The following is a 24,338-nucleotide window of genomic DNA, read 5'->3' on the forward strand; positions in this document are numbered from 1 at the left end:
AATAAAAGGGTAACTATCATTAAAAAAAAATAACTGCTATATAATTTGGGCTGTTAGAATCTGCCCATTGGTGGGGGTCCAGGTCCGGAGGCCCCATTGATCAGTCAAAATACAATGCTGAGCTGGACTAACAGCAATGTGAAGGATCTATAGAAGCTATATGGGTGCGTCCACTGTTCTGTGAAAAATAAAGTGACTGAGCCCTTACTATTGAGTCTATACACTGCTCGATGCATGCAGCCCCTGATTGACAGCACAAAATAACAGCCATCAGAATATTAATATAGATTGTTTTGTGATTTTTTTTTTATTGTTAAGGGGAAATTTTAAAAACATTATACAGTAGTTGTATAAAGTGCTGGGATAAAAAAATACTAAGTATTGTCAATGCCAAGTACAGGAGACAGTTGACTTTTGACAAAGTACCGTATTTTTCTGACTATAAGACGCACCGGACCATAAGACGCACCATGGTTTTAGAGAAGGAAAATAGGAAAATAAAATTTTAAGCAAAAAATGTGGTCATGACACACTGTTATGGGGCGAGGATCTGCTGCTGACACTGTTGTGGGGGTAATGTCCCCAAATTCTCTACTAAGGTACCCCATCCTGGTAATGATCCTCCTGCGTTGTGTATAGATATGTCCCTCATCCTGGTATAGCCCCATCTTGCTATATACTGCCATCCTGGTATGTGCTCCCATCCTGCTATATACACTATCATCCTGCTCATATACGCCATCATCCTGCTCATATAACCCATCATCCTGCTCATATAACCCATCATCCTGCTCATATACCCCCATCATCCTGCTCATATACCCCCATCATCCTGCTCATATACCCCCATCATCCTACTCAAATACCCCCATCATCCTGCTCATATACCCCCATCATCCTGCTCATATACCCCCATCATCCTGCTCATATACCCCCATCATCCTACTCATATACCCCCATCATCCTACTCATATACCCCCATCATCCTACTCATATACCCCCATCATCCTACTCATATACCCCCATCATCCTACTCATATACCCCCATCATCCTACTCATATACCCCCATCATCCTGCTATATGTCCTGCATCCTGTGGCACACAAAAATAAATAAATAAATGTTTACACTCACCTTTCCTCGCTCCACGCAGCATCGCTCCTCCTTCATCTGAGCCGGCAGCGCTGTGTTGAGCCGGCCACGATCCCTGCAGCATCGCTTGTCCTCCTGTCTGCCGGCGCGGCTGTGTGGACACGTGCGCACAGCGATAACGTCATCGCTGTGAGCCCCGCTATTCTCCACACAGCCGCGGCCGGCAGACAGGAGGACAATCGCAGTGCAGCAGGGGAACGCTGAGTTATACTGATTCACTGCACCCCGCGCTGATAATTATGCGCGGGGAGCAATGAATACAGCCGCACATGATCACTCCAGGCTCTAGTTGCCAGGGGTGATCACGCAAGCTGGCTGGTTACTATGAGTGCATCCCCCACCCATCATCCCGCCTACCTGTCAGACTCAGCGCCGGCTTCAGCGCTGAGAGATGGGCGGGAGGATGGGCATGCATATGTAATGAGCGGGCCCACGTGGTCACGGCAGGCGCTGCTGCAGCCTGCTCGTGCCCCCGATGACCTGCTCCACCCTCATTCCCCGCAGCCCTATATTCAGACCATAAGACGCACCCCCCACTTTCCCCCAACATTTGGGGGGAAAAAAGTGCGTCTTATGGTCCGAAAAATACAGTACTTATTTTAATGAATGGACACAGTGGTCTCTTCTCCTTAACCCTGCTGAATTGCCAGCAGCGGCACCTCTGCTCTGCCTTGCGTCCTCCTCCCGGTAAAACACACCGACACTCTCACCTCCTGGCAACTCTGCGGTTTACCTCTGACCTAACCGCTGCTTCCTGCTCCTGGGAACTGCACGCCCAGCAGGTCTCCTGGGAGTGGGCTTAGTTGGGCGCGAGTGTGTCCTGTTAAAGGGGCAGTGTACTCATTTAGGAAATGCCTCCAGCCTATGGGAAAGTAATTAGGTATTTAAGGCATCTTCCCCCTTTGGAAGGTGCCTTTACAACAAGGTTCCTGTTTAGTTTACTGCGCTGTTACCTGTGCTCAGTATCCAGTACCTGTGTCCGGTCCTGGTGTCCTGTGGCTGTTCATGCCTTGTGGCCAAATCCGTGGCAAGCTGTTCTGCCTGTACCAGAACCGGACTATCTGCACCACTTATCCTGTCTGATCATCTACCTGAATCCTCTCCAGTTTATGGTCCTGTTCAGCCCACCTCCTGCATCTGTACCTGCCTTTTAACACTTTGGGGTCAGTTGCTTCTGTAATGGGCACTCCCTAGAGTGGTACCTGGTGGCTACCAGCAGCAGCAAGTCTAGCCTCAATATCAGAGGCTCTAGTGAAGAGCCTGGTAGTCGCTTAGTTACGCCCCTCCAAGGTAAGCCTGACCCCGTGGTGCAGTGGGTCCACAGACAAGTGGGCAACACCTACAATGCAGTATGAAAATATCCTGGCAAAGGATTAGGGGCAAATAAACAATATCTTTTTGTCCCAAATAGTTAAGGTTTTGGTGGTGTCAACCAGTGCTATAATGAGACCCATTTTTAATCTCTGCTCCTAGAGGCAGAGACGTACATAGAGATGTGGGTGCCCCATAAGAAGATTAATCAGACAGACAGGCAGAAATGTATATACTAGGAAATTATTTAAAATTATTCCTACACAAGATCATTATTGAACTCAGTGTGTGAGAAATATTCCTTCTACTTCAATTTATGATTATTCCATGCCAAAATACTAAAAGCTTTCTTGTCACTGGAGACTTCTCAGGAGAACAGCGAGAACGTTCCTAGAACAAGGGCTGTTCACGCTCCAATCATTACAGTAAAGGAAATGAGCACATCTTGTGCGATCACTGCAGGACTGATTACCCCGAGATGTCCATGGATAAGATACAACCACATAAGTGGCCATATAATAAATATATAAAAAGTACAGGACTTCCTGTTCCTGTCCTGGCTGAGGTGGCAGCTTAGGGGAGAAGCTCCTGCCACCCCTCACAGAAACCGACTAAAAACAGACCCCCCGGACGAGCCACCAAACAGAGAGCAGCACAGGAGGTTACCTAAAGCAGACAGCTATGGAACGGTACCTCCTGAGAAGCTCTGGGAGCGGTGAGTCAGCCTGGAGAAGCTTTGATATGGACAGGGGAGAAGATAAGATAATGGCGCCGAGCCTGATGGGGGAGGAGCCTGAACGCATGGTGAGAGACACAGAAAAGCAAACACAGAGCTGGAAGGGGAGAGATAAGGGAGATATGAGCAAGGAGACAGGAGATAAGGAAGATATGAGCAAGGAGTCACAGGAGGACACAGCAGGAGAGAGGTGGATGCAGGGGACTGATGATGGTGGATCGCAATGGGAGGATGAAGGAGATATGGAGGCAGAGGGGAGAGAGGATGCAGACAAAGCAGGGCAGCTCAGAGACACAGCAGTGTTGGAGGATGAAACTGACAAACAGCACAGGGAGATTAATCCCACTCAGACTCACAGGAAGTCAAATGCAAGAATTCATAGTACCCCTTCCAAAGGAAACAAAAAGCAGCCTACTACACCAACATCACAAGCCTGCAAGCTATTGGGGGATGGAGGTGGTGGCCCAGTCCAGACAAAGAGAACTAAGAAAACAGCACCACCTGCAGGCCAAGACAAGTACACACAAAAGCTTAATGTGGACTATAAAAAACTGGCTGAAGAAGTGACATCACACTTGTCAAAAGAGGTTAAAGTGGCTATTGAGGCAGCCATACAAACATCATTAGCTAATATGCAAAAACAGATAAATGCCCATGCCTCTAGACTGGCAGAATCAGAGCAGAGAATATCTGACTCCGAGGAGACAATACTGGCTATGCAAGCACAAATAGCAGCTCTAGCAAAATCTAATGAATACTTGAAGGATAAAGCAGACGATTTGGAAAACAGATCGAGACGAAACAACCTACGTATAGTCGGGTTGCCAGAGTCTGTATCGATTGGACAGTTGGATAATATATGCGAGTTGGAGCTACCGCAGGCCCTGGGCATAAAGGCGAAATTCAGAGTTGAAAGAGCCCACAGAGTGGGTCCACTGAGACACCAGGAGGCGAATAAGGGAGAGGGCCAAAACTCAAACAAGAATACCCCGATAAGAGCCAGGCAGGTGATTGTCAAATACCTTGATTATAAGCATAAGGAGGAAATATTGAGGGCCTTTAGAGAACGAAAGCGTCCACTACAATATCAAGGCAACAGACTGCTAATTTTTGGGGATTATTCAGCGGAAGTATCCAGAAGGAGAAAAGAATTTACCAAAATTTGCTCATTTCTGTACAACAAAAAAGTAAAGTGCCAGCTATTATACCCTGCTACACTGAAAGTTAGAAACCCCAATGGCTCGTTTGTATACTACAAGGACTACAAAGAAGCAGAAAACATTCTCATGGCAGAGCTCGACAAGACTAGGTCAGAAAGGCAAGAAAAAGGAGCTAGTGGAGAAGGGAATAATAGAAGAGGATCCCCCACAAGCTCAGGAAGAGATGTGGGACGTCTTGGGGGACAAAAGCAAGTCGAGACCAGGGAGGAAAGGAGGCCAAGCCCGGGTCGACAGCATAATTCTCGCCTGGAACACAGGAACCAACCCTTGGAGAGAAACCATGATACCTGAACTGGAACTCGCTCATTGTTTTTCCTTTTTTTGCCTGTTTTTTTTTTTTTTTTTTTTTCTCTCTTCCCAAACAGGGAGAGGCGTTGAGGAGGATGCATTACGGAGAGAGGGTTGGGGAGGTGAGAGGAGGAGGGGGAAGGGAGAAAAGAGAGGAAAACATCCCAAAGTCTGGGTCCTCTTCCCCCCCCCTCTCTTTTTTTTTTTTTTTTTTTTTTTTTGTTCTTCTCCTTTCTTTCTCCATCTTCTCTCCCCTTGGTCTTTTTTTTTTCTTTTTTTCTTTTTCTCCTTTGTCCAGGAACATCATCCAAATTCAAATGAAGTGGGCCTGTTCTGGGCGGACTGATGGCTACCTGGAGTCAGAGATAAGTAGGACTGGAGAATCTTGCTGAGGTTTTGACATACTGTGCTAATTTTTGCATAATTTTCAAAGGCTTATTCAAGTTAGTCCGGGGATAGAACATATATTTTTTGGGGGGTGATTAGGGAGCTACATATTTTGGCTAGGAATAGGGGAGCTCACCAACGTGGCGGGAAGCGCCGTGGATTTCTCGGAAGGGAAAATATGTTTTACAGTTACATGCTTTTTGTTGTATTTGTTATATTTGCAAGGTGGGGAAAGGGAGTGTCGATTTTGTGGTACCAACTGTGATTCTAGTGTCGAACATCTCGTCTTCCTTGATGCAGGGGCCCATAGGGGAGGGAGTAGTAAAAGCAGAATACTCAGGTTAACATGATACAGATAACTACGTGGAATGTTAAAGGGCTGAGATCACCTAACAAACGAGCAATGATATTGAGACATCTGAAAAGACTAAAGACAGACATTGCCTTATTACAGGAAACCCACTTGGGGGGGGAGGACTTTTTCCGCATGAAGAACCATTGGGTGGGCACCGTTTACGGGGCAGCGGCACAAGGTAGAAAAGCGGGCACTATGATTCTAATAAATAAACAATTCAGTCATGAGGTAGTGGCACATGAGGCAGACGACCATGGAAGGTGGCAGCACTTAACAATCGTTAGTCCAGCGGGTAAACTCAGTATTTATAATGTCTATGGCCCAAATTCACAACAAATCACATTTCATGATGACATAAAGGCCACCATATTAGCAGATGGGGAGGCTAACATTATAGTGGGAGGCGATTTTAACACCGTCCCAGACTCAGCTGAAGAGAGGAGGAGGGGCGAGGAGGGGACAGCTAATGTGGGCAGGAGTTTAGACAATAGGGATGTAACATTAGAAGACGTAGGACTGAAAGACATCTGGAGACTAACTCACCCACATGACAGAGAGTATACACACTTCTCTCACCCTCATGATAGCTGGTCACGTATTGATCAGTTCTGGATCTCGCAGGATTTACTGAGTGGAACGCAAGATTGTGTGATAGAGAATATGGTGATCTCTGATCATAGTCCGGTGAGATTGGGCATTAGAGAGAAATTCAGGAGAGGTACCGATATCATATGGAGATTCCCATCGTTCCTTCTCAGGCAAGATAATTTCCATAAGGTGCTACAGGAGTGGTGGGGAGAATTCGCAGAGGACAATAAGGAACATAGAGAGTCCCCAGTGATATTTTGGGAAACGGCAAAAGCGGTCCTAAGGGGCCGTCTGGTGGGGTACGCAGCCATGATCAAACGGAAAACCAATGAGAATTATAATTTCCATAGTGAAGCAGTACGGGTAGCATATACAAATTATGTGACAAATAGATCTCCCATGACAAAAGGCAGATGGTTGGAGGCAAAAGAGGGATTTGACGAATGGGCCAAAAAAAAGGAACAACTATTCTGGTCGCACAAGGAGGTTGACTTACATAGGTTTGGCAACAAGGCGGGAAGGATGTTGGCCAATCTGGCAAGGGGCAGCAGAAAGATGACAGTGATCTCTAAACTGAAAACAAAGGGGGGAGAGGTGACTACGGATCCTAAGGACATTAATAAACTGTTGGGAGATTACTATAGAAAACTATATGGGTCAGGGAATAACGACATGACTGATGAGGCAGAGTGGCTAAGACAAGCCCACATGCCTAGCTTGACGGAGGAAGATTTGAGTGCCTTAAACGCAGATATCACAGTAGAGGAGGTGACGAGAACAATTGGGGAGCTTAACACCAACAAGGCACCGGGACCTGACGGTTTCAATAGTGAATTCTATAAGGCTCTGAAGGATCTGATCTCGCCGGATCTAACCTCAGTCTTTAATGCTTTCCTGGGAGGGGCGGAAATACCCAAAAATTCCAACATAGCATATATTAAATTACTCCCCAAGGGAACCAAGGACCTGGATGATCCCTCTAGTTATAGACCTATATCGCTCATAAATCAGGATTTAAAAATTATGTCCAAGATCATGGCTAATAGACTGGCCGAGATCTTACCTAGGATCATTACGAATCACCAGGTGGGGTTTATCAAGGGGAGAAATGCCGTTACCAATATCCGAAAGACAATTCTAGTGGTAGACGCGGTTAGACTGGGTCTCACTGAGGGAGGGGCTAGACCTGCCCTAGTTACACTTGACGCAGAAAAAGCGTTTGATAATGTAAATTGGGGGTGGTTAGACAGGGTAATGGAGGCCATAGGGATTGTAGGCAAGATGAGACTTTACATTAGAAACCTTTATGCCAACTCGGGAGCTAGGGTACACACTCCGGGCTTTCTATCAGACGTGTTCCCTTTGATGAAGGGAACAAGACAGGGCTGCCCATTATCTCCTCTTTTATTCAACCTGGCAATCGAGCCGTTGTCAAGAATACTACAGGGACAAAATAGTTTTAAAGGAATCAAGATAAGGGGTTCAGAAGTAAAGACAGCGCTTTTTGCTGATGACATCATACTTTATATGGGGGACCCCGGTGCGGATTTGCCACAGACTCTTGCCTTGATTGAAAAATTTGGCTCATTCTCCGGTTTCAAACTGAACAAAAAAAAATGCGAGATCATGTTCCTAAAGGGGCATCATGGGACAATGGGGGGACAAATAAGGGATGGCTGTCTATGTGGAATTCCTATAGCACAATCTTCAATTAAATACCTGGGAGTGCATATAGGAAGATCGGTGGAAACAATCTATAACTTGAATTATGGACCGCTAATCAGGAAAATTATAGTTCAATTAAAGGGATGGAAAGGTCTGCCACTTCCATTACTGGCAAGATGCCACCTGATAAAAATGATGAGCTTTCCTAGGCTGCTGTATCCCTTCCAGACAATCCCGCTATTGCTAAAACTAAAGGATGTGAATAAGCTCAACTCCGCGTATACAGAATTTCTGTGGAGGGGAAGGAAACCCAGAATAAAGCTGCGTACGCTGATGAAGTCAGCAGAGGAGGGAGGTCTAAACTTTCCAGATGTCCAAGGGTATAATCTTGTATGTATCATGAGGCATGTAATTGATTGGGTGAGAGGAACGAGTAGGCACTCAGATCATGCGATGGAAACTAAATATGCGTCACCGTGGGATCTGACGTCCATTCTGCACTCCCCACTATCCAGGGTTGAAGGGCACATAAGGAACTCAATTATATTCCGAGACACCATGCTAACATGGAAGTCGGTAAGGAAAAAACTGGGGCTCTCATGGAAAGTGTCCAAGTACTTGAACCCCTGGGCATTCCCAAATTTTCCCCTGGGACGAGAAAACAAGCTATTTACTAGATGGAAAGAGAGGGGAGTCAGGAGAATGATAGATGTTATGAATGTGGAGGACAGGAGGTGGATGACAGGTCGGGAAGTGTTGGATAAGTACAACCTTAATAGCTCACATGTCATCCAGTATGAACAATTGAAACATGGAATAATAGGAGACCTGGGTGTGGTTGGAAGAGAGCTGAACAGAAGTTCGATTGATGAGTTACTGGAATGTGATGTAACAAGTATAAATGTCTCTAAAATTTATCGATCGCTAAGGGGGGTGCTTATCTCACGGGAGGATAGTCGGACTTTAACAGCGTGGGGGAAACAATTGGGAAGGGAAGAAGTGGTGGATGATATACTGAGAGGATGGGTACAAGTGCGGAAACACATTACCAATGAGAGATGGAGAGACACTCAATTCAGAATTCTACATAGGGCCATTATAGGTTTCAACATACCAGGTAGGGATAGGTGGTGTCCTAAGTGTCAAAAAGAAAAAACGGATATGCTGCATGGGCTATGGGAATGTGAGACAATCGCTAGGTTCTGGAACCAAGTCAGACTATTTGCCCAGTCAACATGGGGAATTTTCAGCAAACTAGACTTAATGGTGTGGATTTTCCACTCCTTTGAGGGAGGAGTAGGAGGAGGACCGAGCACGCAGGAAAAGAGGAAATACGCAATAATGCATGACATAGCCATGATAGCTAAGCGTTGCATCTTAAAACACTGGATTCAAAGGGAGGGCCCATCCATAAAGGAGGTTGTGGGCGAACTACACAACCTTCTGAAGTGGGAAAAACTAGAAGCGGAGAGGGATAAAGATGGGTTGACAGCCAAGTTTTTTGTGAGATGGAGACATTTTATTGAAAGCCAATTCACACAGGGAGAAATAATTAACCTGATGGCACCTTTTGTTCACTTGGAGTGGTATATCCTGAGCGATATCCAGGACAGCCTGGGTAAACTGAGAATCACCTAGGAGGGGGCTCTGGCGGGAGGGGGAGACGAGACGGTTGGGAATACCAAGACACGCTAGCAAAATTGAAATCATTCAGGGACGACACAGAGATTTAACGAATTGTATTGCATATGTTATATTATATTTCATTACCTATGTTTTGGTTTAATGTTACTGTATACTATCTTAAATCGAACAGCAACATGGAACTCCAAATTGGGGTATCACCCACCTCTATGTCACATTTTGTCAGACGAATGTTCTTCTTTTGCAATGATACTTGTCATGTTTTTACAAATTTGAAAAATCAATAAAAAACGTTTTGGGAAAAAAAAAAAAAGTACAGTGCTAGGGTTTTAGGCAGATGTAGAAAAATTGCTGCAAAGTAAGAATGACACGGACTTTATGTTTGGGGTCGTTATTCTGCGGCAGAATTAATTAGGGCCAATCAGACGCCTCAATGATGGTTTTTTATGATGGTGGATAAGGATTTTGATGCATTCATGTTGCTTTGAAGACAAAGGGTGGTCACACCAAATATTGATTTGATTTAGATTATGCTTTTGTTCATTCACTTTAAATTACTAAAACTGAACTACTAAGGGTATGTGCACATGGTACGGAGACACTACATCCTGGACGCAGTGTCAGCCGTCTTGCAGGGCCGCGAGCGTTCTCCGCAGGAGACTGCAGCTGCCTGTGCGCACGATCAGGGTTCGGGCCACTGTGGTCTCTCGGTTCTCCCTGCGGAAAATACCCGCGGTTCCACAGCAATAAATTAACATGCTGCGACTCGGGAAGCCGTACCTCACGTCAGTTTACGCTGCAGGAACAAAAGCACAGTGGGCACGATTTCTAGAAATCCCATCCACTGTGCTTGTACTGTACAACAAGGCGTTTTGGAAGCATCCAAAACACTGTGAACCCTGACCGTGAGCACACAGCCTAACACTTCTATTTTTTAATGCATTCTTACTTTCCAACATTTTTCTCGAGGACTGGAATGAACCATCGGCCGCAGCCCAACAAGAGTCCATCGGCTCTGTCTGGGATTCAAACCCAGGACCTCTCGCACACCAATCGAGAATCCTACCACTAGACCAATGAGGTCTGCCTAAAATACTCATTCACCCAACTCCCTAAATTCTGTAAGATTTTCACTACCAAATCAAAAAGTGTACGGTCAACCACTATGAGGGCAGTAGGCAGGCAGTAAGCAAGAGATTCTTGCAACAAGTGTAAGGGCGGCGTTACACGGTATGATATATTGTGCGATATGTCGTTTGGGTCACGGAATTCGTGACGCACATCCGGCATCGTTAGAGATGTCGTACCGTGTGACACCTCCGAACTACTGTTAACGAGCAAAAATACTCACCTTATCGTTGCTCATTGACACGTCGTTCATTTTCATAATGTCGTTCCTCCCTCTGCGCCGGTTGTTCGCTACGTGTGACACCCCGGGAACGACGAACAACAAGTTACCTGCGTCCCGCTGGCAATGAGGAAGGAAGGAGGTGGGCGGGATGTTATGTCCCGCTCATCTCCACCCCTCCGCTTCTATTGGGCGGCCTCTGTGTGATGTTGCTGTGACGCCGAACGCCCCTCCCCCTTCAGGAAGAGGATGTTTCCCGCCCACAGCAACGTCGTTAGGGATGTAAGTACGTGTGATGGGGTTTAATGACTTTGATGCACAAACGACGGGGGCGAGTGCGATCGCTTATGCGATCGCACGATATATTGTCTCGTGTAATGCCACCCTTACTCTAAGCTTTCTTCATCTTAGAAGGCAATAGAGAGAATACTGAAGAAGATGTGTCATGAGATTTCGCAAACTGCATATATAAATGCATCTATCACCCTAGAGCTGATGAGGCCGGTCTCCTTACTTTGGAAATCCATGCCAGAATCGCTATAAAAAAAAAAAATAAATTGTGAATGTTTTGCCCAATATTAAATGCTCATCTTAATTTCATGATTACACAGTCAAAAAGGCGTTTGAATTGTGAAATCTGGTGACGGATCAGGTTTAATATACACTAGTGATCTTGCTAATAAACAAATAAACAAAAAAAGCTTTCAAATGGGAATTCTGAGTGAACAGGAGGAGTTCAAAGTTTGGGATTTCTATAAATCAGCAGGCATTGTGCTTCTCTACCTGGCAGATAGGATATTAAGAAACAACATGGAGATCGCATTGGCTCTAATTGTATAGCTATTTGATGGCATTAATGAGTAATGATTATTGGCAACTTATCCTACCTTAGGTCCCAGCAGCAGAAAAGTCTATTATCAAATATTTGGGGAGCTCTCCAAATAAAAAGTATTGTTAAAAACAAACACCCCTTTATTTAACAAATCCTATGAGTTCTAATACTGTTAGTATGATGGGGGCGGTAGTGCCGGGGTATGTGCGGTGGATAAGTTGTGGTATAAGAAAGTCAAAGGGTCGGGGGTCAAATACCAGGAGAGCACATTAAAGGCAAAAGGGTTAAGTAAAAGAATGGATAAATCTATAGCTAGGATGATTTAGGAAAGCCTGCACTCGCAGGGGGTTAGACCCGATGGCCCTTGAGGTCCCTTCCAACTGTACCATTGTATGATTCTATGAAAGTCCAGGGTCAGGCAGCAAAGGACAGAATACATCAAAGGCAAAGGAGCAATACAAACGAATAGTCAAAAGGCAAAGTCTGAGGGCAGACAGCAAAGATCAGAAAAGCAGAACACTAGACCCTAGGCACATACACTACCGAGCCAAGCTATGATTGGCAATGAACTGACCAATTATAAGCCAGCTAAATAGCCAGGAAATCACCCAAAAAGGGCAACACCTAGCGGAAACTCCGCAGGCAGGCCAGATTGGGCAGTAGAGCCATCACTAGCTATACTGACAGCCCAACATGCCCCTGATTCTATAGAGCAGCAGAGCTGTCCCTTACTGCATATCCCCAGGACAGCAGGAGTGGTGAAATCGTGATAGTAAGGTTTTCAGTGTTGTCATAGGGTCATATTGCCAAACTATAGCTGATTACCATAGGGCTGCATCCCCTCCTGACTCCCTCATACACGGGAACGCTTATCTCGGCCCAGCTTTCCTGTTTTCTCTATGCAGCATATCAATGGCCAAACAAAAGAGCATGTGGAGTAATCCATCAACCAAATGCAGCTTTTGTGACCAGTCAATAAGAGATGCAGTAAGTTTGGTAGGATTCGTGGTGCCGACAGACTTTCCCATATACGAAGCCACCCCTTTAAGTAAAAAACATGTAGACTACACATCTATCAGTATTTTCACAGTAAAAACATATCCTACAAAGAACCACTAGGTGGCACTAGTGCCATGCCGGGGCGTCCTAAAATCTGTAAGCGACATCTGGGTTCCATTATTTCCTACTTCCTGTCTCTTTTCAAAACAAACCGTTCTACATCACATCTATGGACGGTCAGATTATTATGAAACGTCCCAAATTATTTGGATTACAATAACCATCTGAATTTCGTTTTCCTTGATGAAACGGCAGTCCCTGCGGTGAACACAAGAATTAGTTAGGACTTTTTCCATTACTAACACACAGCTATTTACTGGTAATACTGTCTACAGTGAAGAATTCGAAAATCAAAAAATCTGTTTTATTTTATGGAAGCCTCAGATTTCCCAATTTGAAGAAATGTGGCGCTCGGCATGAGACGCTGAGCTGCTCCATTAACATTCCTGGTAGACTAGCAGCGCATTGAGTATTGCAGTCATGTCGGCACAGCTCTGAACCATTTCCAGACTAGCTTCTCTGAAATCTTTTTTATCTTCCTATTTTTTTTCCCCCCTACTTATGAATTCACATCTTCTTCATTGTATTCTATCACCGTGAAGCTTGCTAGATAGGCTTAGTCAAGTGTCTGGGGAAAAATAGCAATATATCAGCCAGACGTACTGCAAATTACGTGGAGATTAACACACTGTGCGATTATATACTATAAAGGAGGACATTGTTTTGCTGCAGCAGTACAAGTTAGCAATCCAGGTGTCTGACCAAGGCAGTTGTCACACAATATAGCTATTAAAATGGGCCGTGCCATGTTTTTATGGTGATTATATGCGCACACATCTCGCCGAGAAATAACTGGAGGCGACACAGACGGGTTTCCATAAATAGCAGATCAACTGCCTAGACCCAGAAGGCGGTAATGAACCCGGATAGTCTCGCCTGCCCCATCTATATGCCATTTATATTGCAATGGCTCATCAATACCTGTACAAATACCAAATCGAATATTTTTCTCAACAATCTGATTAGAAATCCTTTTTTTGATGTCTGTGCACATAGCAAATGATAGGAATCTTAACAAGAATGTCTCATCAGCAAACAATCTTTTGCTAAAATACTTTTTGTATTAAATGTACATTAAAAATATTTGTTTTTATTTGAAATATCAATATTTAAACTGTAAAAAAATATAATTAATCTTGCAATTTTCACACCAGCTATTAGGCCTAATAATAAACTACATAATATGGTAGAACATTATAATATTGGCAGAAAATGCAAAAATCTCATTGCTCTTACAGTGAAAAATTTCCATTCTATGAAGGTGAAACAAAAAATATCATAAGTCCGGCCAAAACGACCCTGTAAATAGGTTTACTTTCCTTAAAACAGCATCAAAGCATCACTTCTTGTTCTAGGTACACTTAAAGAGGTGGTTTGAAGTCAAAAGTAAATTTCCATCTAATTCCACATCTATCCTTTTCCCCAAAAAAGAAGACATTCCCCAAAAATAAGCCCTAGTAGGATTATAGGGGCTTTAGTGTGCATACTTGAAATATAAGCCCTACTCCAAAAATAAGACCTAGTTGCGGTTCCTTAAGTTAGTGTCCAAGCAGCTAAAAAGAAAAAAAGATAAAGAATACAGCAGGACTCTTCATCTAAGAAAGAAGACAGCCCCAAGAGAAAGCTGAACCCCCAAAAGAAAACAGACACCCCAAAAATAAAACAGACCACCCCCGAAAAAAGAAAAAAAAGTAACGCACTCAGCAGACCCCAAACAGGTACAGGTAGCAAATGCCAATGGCAGATGGGCTCTCACACAGTGATCTGCATTTCTGTCAGGTTCCTCGCTATTCCAGCTGCGTTGCACTGCAGCTCTTACAAACAGATTAGGTACCAGTATCACTTCACCCCAGTGATGCTGCTTCCAGTCACCAGGGGGGACCAACTGCTGTAGAATGCAGGGGGACCTGACCCAGCGACCAAGATTTATATGTGAGAGCCCATTCACTCGCCAACGCTAATTGTTTGTGCTCTGGTAAGTGTGATTCTTTTAGAGGGTGTCTGCTTTCTTTTGGGGGTAAACTTAGCAGTGCATAGGGAATGATAAATTTAAGTAGGTAATTTAAACCTTTGTAAATATGATATGTACCCTCCCCTATAGGACTGGCTCTGAACCACAAGAATAGCAGATCAGATAAGAAAATGTGCATCTGTACCAGTAATAGGATTAACACAAACTGCTGATGTTCCAGAATCTGATGACAGGATTATATTTGGATAAATGTTGATTTTTTTTTTGTTCAAAAAGAAATGTGGATTGTTGTTCATGGATAAGATATCCCCTGAAAATAAGCCCTAGTGCATCTTTCATAGCAAAAAAATAATATAAGACCCTATCTTATTTTTGGGGAAATACGGTATTTAGGGCTGTAATCTAAGCTATTTTCTAATATTTGTATGAAAAATTCCCTACCGTTCCCTTACTACACTAACTGCTTTTCTAATTTTTTTTTTCTATTTCTTGTCTGATGGTGATTTGGTTGAGAATCCCAGTGCATGCTGGGATGGCTCAAACTAATTGTCATCAGAGCAGGGGACAGAGGCTGCGGTCACAGTCCCTTTCCCCTCCCTGAAATTAAGAATCATCAGTGACACTCGTTTCAGGGGCGTGCTCGTCCTGGCTGCGTTCCTGCTTGCTCGCTGTGCGATCTGCCCAGTGACAGCGTTCGCCCTATTATTGGCTCAGATCAGTAATAATCTGCTGGAACAGAGCGGTGTCAATACCTGGCAGAGACCAGTGATGTCACTAGCGGGGGCGGTACTAGTCTCCTGCATGCCGGTTATTGACACCGTTCTGTTGCCAGCAGATTTTTACTACACAATAAGCCATTGAGGGCACAAATAAATGGACAATAATGGATAAGAAAAATATGTCGCTGTCCAGTTGTGCGCGTTTCTTCAGAAGTGTCTTTAGTTCCATAAAGATGCGGTACATTCTGGTATCCTCCATTTTAAAAATGGATACCAGAATGTACCGCATCTTTATGGAACTAAAGACACTTCTGAAGAAACGCGCACAACTGGACAGCGACATATTTTTCTTATCCAAAACTGCAAAAAGATGCCCGGTTAAAATCTATTTTTCCAGACCCCCCACTTCTGTGTTTTAGACAGCCCCCAAATCTAAGAAGCATCATTGTCAGAAGCTCCCTGTCCTCTCCAACACCAACAGGAACATTTCCCTGCAACCAGAAAAAATGCAAGACCTGTCCATTAATATTGACAACGGACAAGATAAAGATTCCCAGATCACATCAGGACTACAAGATCCCAGGTACGTTCAGCTGCACCACAACCAATGTGGTGTACTTAATTATATGTACCAAATGTCCAACTGGGGGTCTGTATGTAGGGGAGACAGGACAACAGCTCAGGACAAGGATGAATTCTCACCGCCACACAATTAGAGAAAAAAGGATGGATCTACCTGTGGCCAAACATTTTTGTAACCCAGACCACAGCATCATGGACATGAAATTGCTGGTATTGAAAGGAAACTTCAAGTCCCAGAGAGACAGGAGACTATGGGAGTACAAACTTATGATGACCTTTGACACATTCAGAGAAGGAATGAATGTGTCTCATGGATTCATGTCTTTTTACATCAGTTAAAAGATGTGCTCCTCTGACCATCCGAGCGTGTCACAGCCCTGGACCAGACCCTTATCAAAGGACAATAAAACTTTCACACTGAACTGCAGCAGTATTTATGGCTAGAACAGCTTGTCCCCCTGCCATAGAGATAGTTCTGTTTCATATAACTTGTTCTTTTTTTTTTTTTTTTTTTTTTTTTTTTTACTGCACTATTCTAAGTCCTGTTGTGTATAAGTATGTGACTCTTCAGATTTTGTGTTATACCATGCCTGATGAAGAGACCTGAGTAGTCTCGAAAGCTTGCAATTATTACCATCTTTTCAGTTAGCCATTAAAAGGTATCAACCACTGAGGACTCTCTGTTCTTTTAAACAATTTTTTTATGGACAATAATGAAAACTCTAGACTCATTGGTCGGCCAAGGAAAAAGTGCAGCAGATGAAACACATCATGCTTACCTCCCTTCAAAATCGGAAAATGTCCAGCAGTGCCATCAGTTCAGGAATGGCAGCAACCAGTGGGATACAGATAGGGAAAATTTCTTCGAACTCTAGATCGGTGTAAGTGATCATAGAAACAAGACCAAGCGACTCAGCTATGCACAAAACCATAAGAAATGGGGTGCAGAAAAATGGCAGCGGGTGCTCTGAACTAATGAGTGAAAATGAGAAATATTTCTCTGTAACAGAAAGTGGTTTATCGCTGAAGCGCTGGAGAGCAGTACGATAATGAGTGATGGTAAACTGTTCTTGCAGGTTTGGTGCTTTATTTCAATAAATGGAGTTGAGGTTTTGGTCAGGATAAGGTCGGAGTGACACTTGCATGTGACTTGTGCGAGAACGGAGTTGAATCACTCGGCACAACCTGCCACTATATGGACAGAAATGTACAGCTGCACAGAAATACATAAAGCTGCACGCTCCTCTCCAGAGAGCGGCAGGCCGTGCAGGGTGACGCAACTCAAATATTGTGCGAGTCACACAAGGCTTCTTCAATGCCGAGATGTACAGGCAGATACTGCTCTTTCACACAATATCATCATGGAGGCATCTTGTTTGTTCCAAATTTATTTTGCAGCCGGACAACGAGCCCTAACATACAGCCAGCCAATGTCATTAAAGGGGTTGTCCACTACTAGGACACCCCATCGCACTACTCATTTTTGCCCCTATTTAACAAAAAACGCTTATGCTCTACTCCCTTTTTGGAGCAGTTCCAGTGGTGTTGGCACTTAGGTTTCCGGGGCTCACGTGAGATTGTTACACAGGAGCCCCGAGCCCATCACCGGTGGCTTCACTGTCCCCACCCTCAGACATTTGAGTAATCAACAGGAAGTCAGAGTTGCGGCTGCTACTCACTTCCTGTTAAGAACCTATACGTCTAAAATAGGGGAGAGAAAAGCCATCGGTGATTGGGCTCGAGTGACATCCTAACCTCTTGTGAGCCCTGGGAACGGGAGTGCTGACACCACTGGAACGGCTCCGACAAGGGAGGGGAGTATAAGCTTTTTTTTATTTTAATGGGGCAAACATGGGTAATGAGAATCATGTCCGAGTAGCGGACAACCTCATTAAGATCTATCTTCAGGATATAGAAGAACAAGGAGTCCTAGAAGTGATGATATGGCCCTCACAGAACCCTGATCTCAATATCAAAGAGTCTATAAAGAATCATATAAAGAGACAGAAGGATTTGCACAAGCCTACAGAAGATCTTTGGTTAGTCCGTCAAGATTTCTAGAACAACTTCCCTGCTGAGTTCCTTCAAAAACGGTGTACAAGTGAACCTAGTAGAACTCATGCTTTGATGCAGGTTTTGAAGGTAAAGGGCATGAGCACCAAATATTGATTTTAGATTTCTCTTCTGTTCAATCACTTTTCATTATGTTCATATTAATTGATAAAAAATAACCTTAAAACTTTTATTTTTTAAAACATTCTTACTTTGCAACATTTTCTCCACACCAGCACAATGCTGTATAACTTACCAGATCCTTCACCGCCAGTGTTTTTTGGTTTCCTTTGAGCATCAGGTACAGACGGGAAGAGCCTGGAACTGACAGTCTCATCTCCTTGTATTGCTGTCAAGTCATGCATACTGAAACTTCTAAGCCGTTCCGTAATAGCTCCTTGGCCCTGGGCAAGGACACAAAGTAAAACATATATGACATAAAATCAGCCTTATGTCAATATACAGTATTTGTACTAAACACAAAGTGAAAATAAGACAACGGAAATATTCGTGTTTTCCTATAATCAACATAGAACTTGTGCTCGCTACGCTAAAGTAATAATAATAGTGAATAAAAATGACAATTATGGTGTAATAACAGGTAATACAAGCAATGCATCATAGATCGGCACAAAGGAAGAGTACAACTATTATAACTTCTATAGGCTACTTTTAACATTAAATGGGCTTTCCCATATCATGTACATTTATAGGAAAAGTGGATATACAGTATAGGGCAATAAAGTTTTGTTCTGCCTCTTTTCTGTGGGATGATGTGAAGCGTGCTGTCCATGCTCGGCGACCATCAAACTTAACTAAACTGGAATTGTTTTGTAAACAGGAATGGTCAAATATACCTTCATCCAGGATCCAGGAACTCATTAAAAGCTACAGGAAGCGACTAGAGGCTGTTATTTTTGCAAAAGGAGGATCTACAAAATATTAATGTCATTTTTATGTTGAGGTGCCCATACTTTTGCACCGGTCAAATTTTGTTTAAATGCGGATTGCACATTTTCTGTTAGTACAATAAACCTCATTTCAATCCAGAAATATTACTCAGTCCATCAGTTATTAGATATATGAAGCCGAAATAGCTGTTGTAAAAACCCAAATTGTTATAAAGAAAAAAGGTTAACATTAATAGGGGTGCCCAAACTTTTTCATATGACTATATTACAAAACCATGCCTGATGAAGAGACCTGAGTAGTCTCGAAAGCTTGCAATTATTACCATCTTTTCAGTTAGCCAATAAAAAAGGTATCAACCACTGAGGACTCTCAGTTCTTGTAAACAATTTTTTTATATTACAAAAGATACCTCTTCAGTATAAAAATAAAAAAATATGAAAAAGGTTATTGAATAGATAGCAGCTTTAAAGCACCATTCCCTTATTATTATTTTTTTTTTCTTTTCATTTGATCACTGGAGTGGTGCTTTAAACCAAAGTCCCCTACTCCTGGTCTTATACTCACCCTCCAGCGGCTTCATCTTCTATCACCTCTGCTCCTGTTGGTCTCTGGCAATTTGTGACCTGCTAGCAGCTCCAGTGGAGCATGCCGAAGATCACAAAGTCTAAACAAATCTATGAGAGCCTCGTTCTGACTCTCATAGACTTGTATTCAGCGCCTGGGACGTAACTTGTGACTTGCAGCCAACCAAAAGCTATGGGCACAAGAAGGAGCCGCGGGACCGAGGCGACGCTGAAAAAAGTTGGAAGCCGCCAGGAGCATGGGACTTTGGTTTAAAGCACCACTCCACGTTAAACTTCATAAGGAAGATAATCTAGCTGTTTGCACAACTGAGTTTGGTCAAGGCAATAAGGTCACAACTGATGGCCATAACGGAAGTCCATTATACACGCTGCAGAGAAAACGTTTGGATTTACCCAATGCAATCTCTTGGATGTCCGAGGTCCTCTTCTAACCTTCATATTTAATTATCCAACAGCCATATATTAGATATATGTAATCGCAGTGATGGATCAGTCAATTCTCAGATCGAATGATAGGGCAAATGTGTGTAGCAGTGATGTAAGCTTTAGCTTTCATGCAGATCACGCTATAGGTGTAGGCCCGGTCCTAGCAATAGTTAATACATGTACATGGAGCAGCACACGTGCCATATCAAAGCAAACACACCACTGTGGTTTATAACACCACAATGGAAAGGAATGCAAACAACACAAAGTCAAGGGAAAACCACTGACACACTGTAACAATATACTTTCATTTCATTCACCAAGGAATTTGGCAGGGAAAGCACCGCTAGAGATGTATTAGAAATATAATGTACAGTAAAAGGCTGTTGTCCAGTTTAGAAAACCTAGTATCGTCCCCCCTATTAGATCTTATACTACATTTCTAATTGGAGGTATTTGTTAATATTCTTATTATTACGTCTACTACCTATTGGGATAATATCTTGGAGATTGGAATACCTCTTGTCACAAACCACCGGGGGGGTCACTCAGAAATCCCCCGCGCTGGCTACCAGTACGTCACAATCGGGGGGTAACAAGTGGGGGTCACCCCTCCTTTATACCTCCCGACCGACAGACAGAGCACGTGACGCGCTCTCTAGCGCCCCTCTTATAGTCAGGCCAATTATGGAATTGCCCAACAATAAGCAAGGAGGCCGCTATACTACTTATGCCGATTATTGAAGGGTCCCCGGTGAGAGTAGGGTATATATTCCCCCGACCTCCGCGGGCGGAATATATAAAATCTCCCCGAATCTCACTGGCCTCCCCACAATAATCCTTGGCACAACTCGCTGCCACCAACCGCTTCACGGTAACTATTAGCCGAACACACAGACGTGGGATTCAAGATCGAGATAACAGAACAGCCCAAGATTAATTATATAATTTAATCAGCCTAAAGCACACTAGAACTACAATATATACAATAGGGAATCTACAGAATATACAGTTATGTCAGAGTACAGTTACAATCAAAGCATGGGTTACAAACAGGCATACACAGTTCCAGCAGTTACCTTGTTGCGTCTGGCCACAGGGGGGCGCTGTAGACCAGGTTTCCAGGAACTCCCTCACAGGTCTTTCCCAACCAGGCCCCCGAGCAGAAGAACACTGGAAAATGGCCGAAGTAGGGTTATCAACCTGGGCAATCCAGGTCCCCTCCTACCTTAGTGACCTCACAGGGAAGCACTGCCACTCCCCCTGCATGGATCAGAATTATCCAGCAAAGGGGATATTGGCCATAACTTTGCCTGGGAGCGTCGTAGGCGGACGCCAATGCTCTCATTGTGACAGTTATGAATTTAGCTACAGAACGAGGGGACTCATGACCTGTCTGCCAGTTCCCCATTGGCTGATATCACGCCTGGGGCATCTCCCAATGTCCTGCTCCCATAAAAAGGGGGTGCCGGCATCGTCCACATGCGGAGACACCATTTTTATGGTTGCCATATTTATCGGAAATATGGCTTGCGAGATATGAACCATTTTTTACTGGAGTCGTTCTGTCTGGCTACTTCCAGAGCCTTGCTAATTAGATAGCAGCTCCTACTACAGGGTGACGGCAGGGAGTCATCCTGTGTCCATTGTCCTAAAGCCACCTAATTTCCATATCACAGGACATGGCCATGGAATTTGTTGCTAAACCAGTTGTGTGAAGGAAAGGGGGGGTGACACCAGGAGAGGGCTTCCTGACATACTTGAATATCATGATTTATCGTCATATCTCCGGATTTACCTCACACCTCCCCCCTTTTGAGGGCGCTAGGGGGCAGCACACTCCGGTGTTCCCCCGTGCGCCCGTCCGCGACCTCTCCTTGTCGGGACAGCCCGTCTGCGTTACCGTGGTCACGGCCCCTTTTGTGGCGAATGGTGAAGTTGTATTGCTGGAGCGCAAGGCTCCATCGCAACAATCGCCCATTCGTCCCAGAGACGGTGTGCAACCAGCTGAGGGGATTGTGGTCCGTCTCCACGATGAAGTGGCGCCCGTATAGATAGGGTTGCAGACGCTGCAGGGCCCACACTATGGCCAGGCACTCCTTCTCCATCGTGGAATAGGCAACTTCCCTTGGTAACAGCTTCCTGCTCAGGTACAAGACTGGGTGCTCTTGGCTCGCAGAGTCCACCTGGCTGAGCACCGCACCGAGGCCGAAGTCACTGGCGTCGGTCTGTACTACAAACGGCCGCGTGAAGTCGGCTGCCTGTAGCACGGGCGGGCTGGACAGGGCGTCCTTTAGGGCCCGGAAGGCTGTCTCGCAGTCCATTGTCCAATCGACTGCAGAGGGCAGCTTCTTCTTGGTGAGGTCCGTCAAGGGCTTTGCCAGGCTACTATAGCATGGAACAAACCTCCTATAGTACCCCGCGGTCCCCAAGAAGGACATCACCTGCTTCTTGGTCCTGGGGGTGGGCCAGGATGCGATGGCTTCCACTTTCTCAGGCTCGGGCTTCAGTGTTCCCCCGCCTACCCGGTGACCGAGGTACTGGACCTCGCTCATGGCCAGCTGACACTTGCCCGGCTTGATGGTCAAACCTGCCCGGTGGACCCGCCTGAGCACCTGTGCTAGATGCTCTAGGTGATCTTCCCAGGTGGGACTGAAGACGGCAATGTCATCCAGGTACGCGGCCGCGTACCCTTCAAGTCCCTTGAGCAGGGTGTTGACCATCCGCTGGAAAGTGGCAGGGGCATTCCTCATCCCGAATGGCATCACCGTGGACTCGTACAGTCCAAATGGGGTAATAAAGGCAGAGCGTTCCCTGGCCTTGCGAGTCAGGGGGATCTGCCAATATCCCCGGCTCAGATCCATGATGGTCAGGTACTGAGCCCCGGCCAACTGATCGAGCAGGTCATCGATGCGTGGCATTGGGTACGCATCGGCGACCGTGACCGCATTGAGCCCCCTGTAGTCCACGCAGAACCGAGTGGTTCGGTCCTTCTTAGGGACGAGGACTACAGGCGAGGCCCAAGCGCTGTTGGATGCCTGGATCACCCCCAGCTTCAGCATCTCGTCAATCTCCTGGCGCATGTGTTGCTGCACCTCCAGGGAGACCCGATATGCTGAACGCCGGATCGGGGGATGATCCCCAGTGTCCACGTGATGGACAGCCAAGTCAGTCCTTCCGGGCTGGTTGGTAAACAACCCCCGGAAGGGGAGGAGGGTGGCCCACAGCTGGGACCGTTGGTCTTCCAAGAGCTGGTGGCCAACCTCCACATCCTCAATGGATCCGCCTGCCCTAACCTGGGCTAGCATATCCAAGAGGGTTTCCGCTTCTCCCTCCTCGGGCAGGTTGCACACGGGGAGCGCACATGCCTCCCGCTCATGATGTGCCTTCATCATGTTCACATGGAAGGGCTTCCGCCTTCCACGGGCAGGGTCCAGGGTGACCAGGTACGTCACAGGGTTGAGCTGCTGGTACACGAGGTATGGGCCTTCCCAGGCTGCCTGAAGCTTGTCCTGTGGTACGGGGACCAGTACCCACACCTTTTGACCCACTTGGTAGGTCCTCTCACAAGCGTTCTGGTCGTACCAACGCTTCTGATCGGCCTGGGCTTGAGCCATATTGTCGTGTACCAGTTGCGTCAAGGCCTGCATTTTGTCCCGGAAGCGCATGACATACTCGATAACCGACACTCCAGGGGTGGCCAAATCCCCTTCCCAAGCCTCTTTCACCAGAGCCAGGGGGCCCCGCACACGTCGCCCGTACAGGAGCTCAAACGGTGAGAATCCTGTTGAGGCCTGTGGAACCTCCCGGTAAGCAAATAACAGGTGTGGGAGATACCGCTCCCAGTCACGCCCATGGGAGTCGACCAACATCTTAAGCATCTGCTTTAAGGTGCCATTGAACCGCTCGCACAGGCCATTAGTCTGTGGATGGTACGGGCTGGCCACCAGATGTCGCACCTGGACTTGCTTACAGAGGGCCTCCATCAGCTGGGACATGAATTGGGTCCCCCGGTCAGTGAGCATTTCCTGGGGAAAACCCACTCGGGAGAAAATCTCCAGCAATGCGGTGGCCACCTTGTCAGCCCGAATGGACGACAAGGCCACTGCTTCTGGGTACCGGGTGGCATAGTCCACTACCGTCAGTATGAAGCGTTTCCCGGAGCTGCTGGGGATGGCCAGCGGGCCGACCAGATCCACAGCCACCCTCCTGAAAGGCCCATCGATGATTGGCAGAGATACCAGTGGGGCTTTGGGGCGTGGCCCCGCCTTCCCCACTCTCTGACAGGTTTCACACGAACGGCAGTAGGCAGCCATATCGGCCCCCATTTTTGGCCAGTAGAAATGCTGGTTTAACCTGGCCTTGGTCTTAGCGATCCCTAGGTGTCCGGCCATCGGAATCTCATGTGCGATCCGCAACAACTCCGTCCGGAACGGATAGGGTACC

At 45.6% G+C, this 24,338-nt stretch overlaps 1 protein-coding gene across 2 annotated transcripts in view; it reads right to left on the minus strand.

Moving 5' to 3' along the window:
- The window catches only part of REEP3 (receptor accessory protein 3), a 255,800-nt gene that overhangs the window by 19,571 nt on the left and 211,891 nt on the right, over positions 1-24,338 (minus strand). For both annotated transcript variants that reach the window (XM_075352336.1, XM_075352337.1), the window contains exon 6: positions 18,227-18,374. In XM_075352336.1, coding sequence (XP_075208451.1) covers positions 18,227-18,374 — 148 coding nt within the window. The remainder of the gene's footprint in view (positions 1-18,226; positions 18,375-24,338) is intronic.

This window comes from Anomaloglossus baeobatrachus, chromosome 5, assembly GCF_048569485.1.
Source record: "Anomaloglossus baeobatrachus isolate aAnoBae1 chromosome 5, aAnoBae1.hap1, whole genome shotgun sequence".
Classification (NCBI taxonomy): Eukaryota; Metazoa; Chordata; class Amphibia; order Anura; family Aromobatidae; genus Anomaloglossus; species Anomaloglossus baeobatrachus.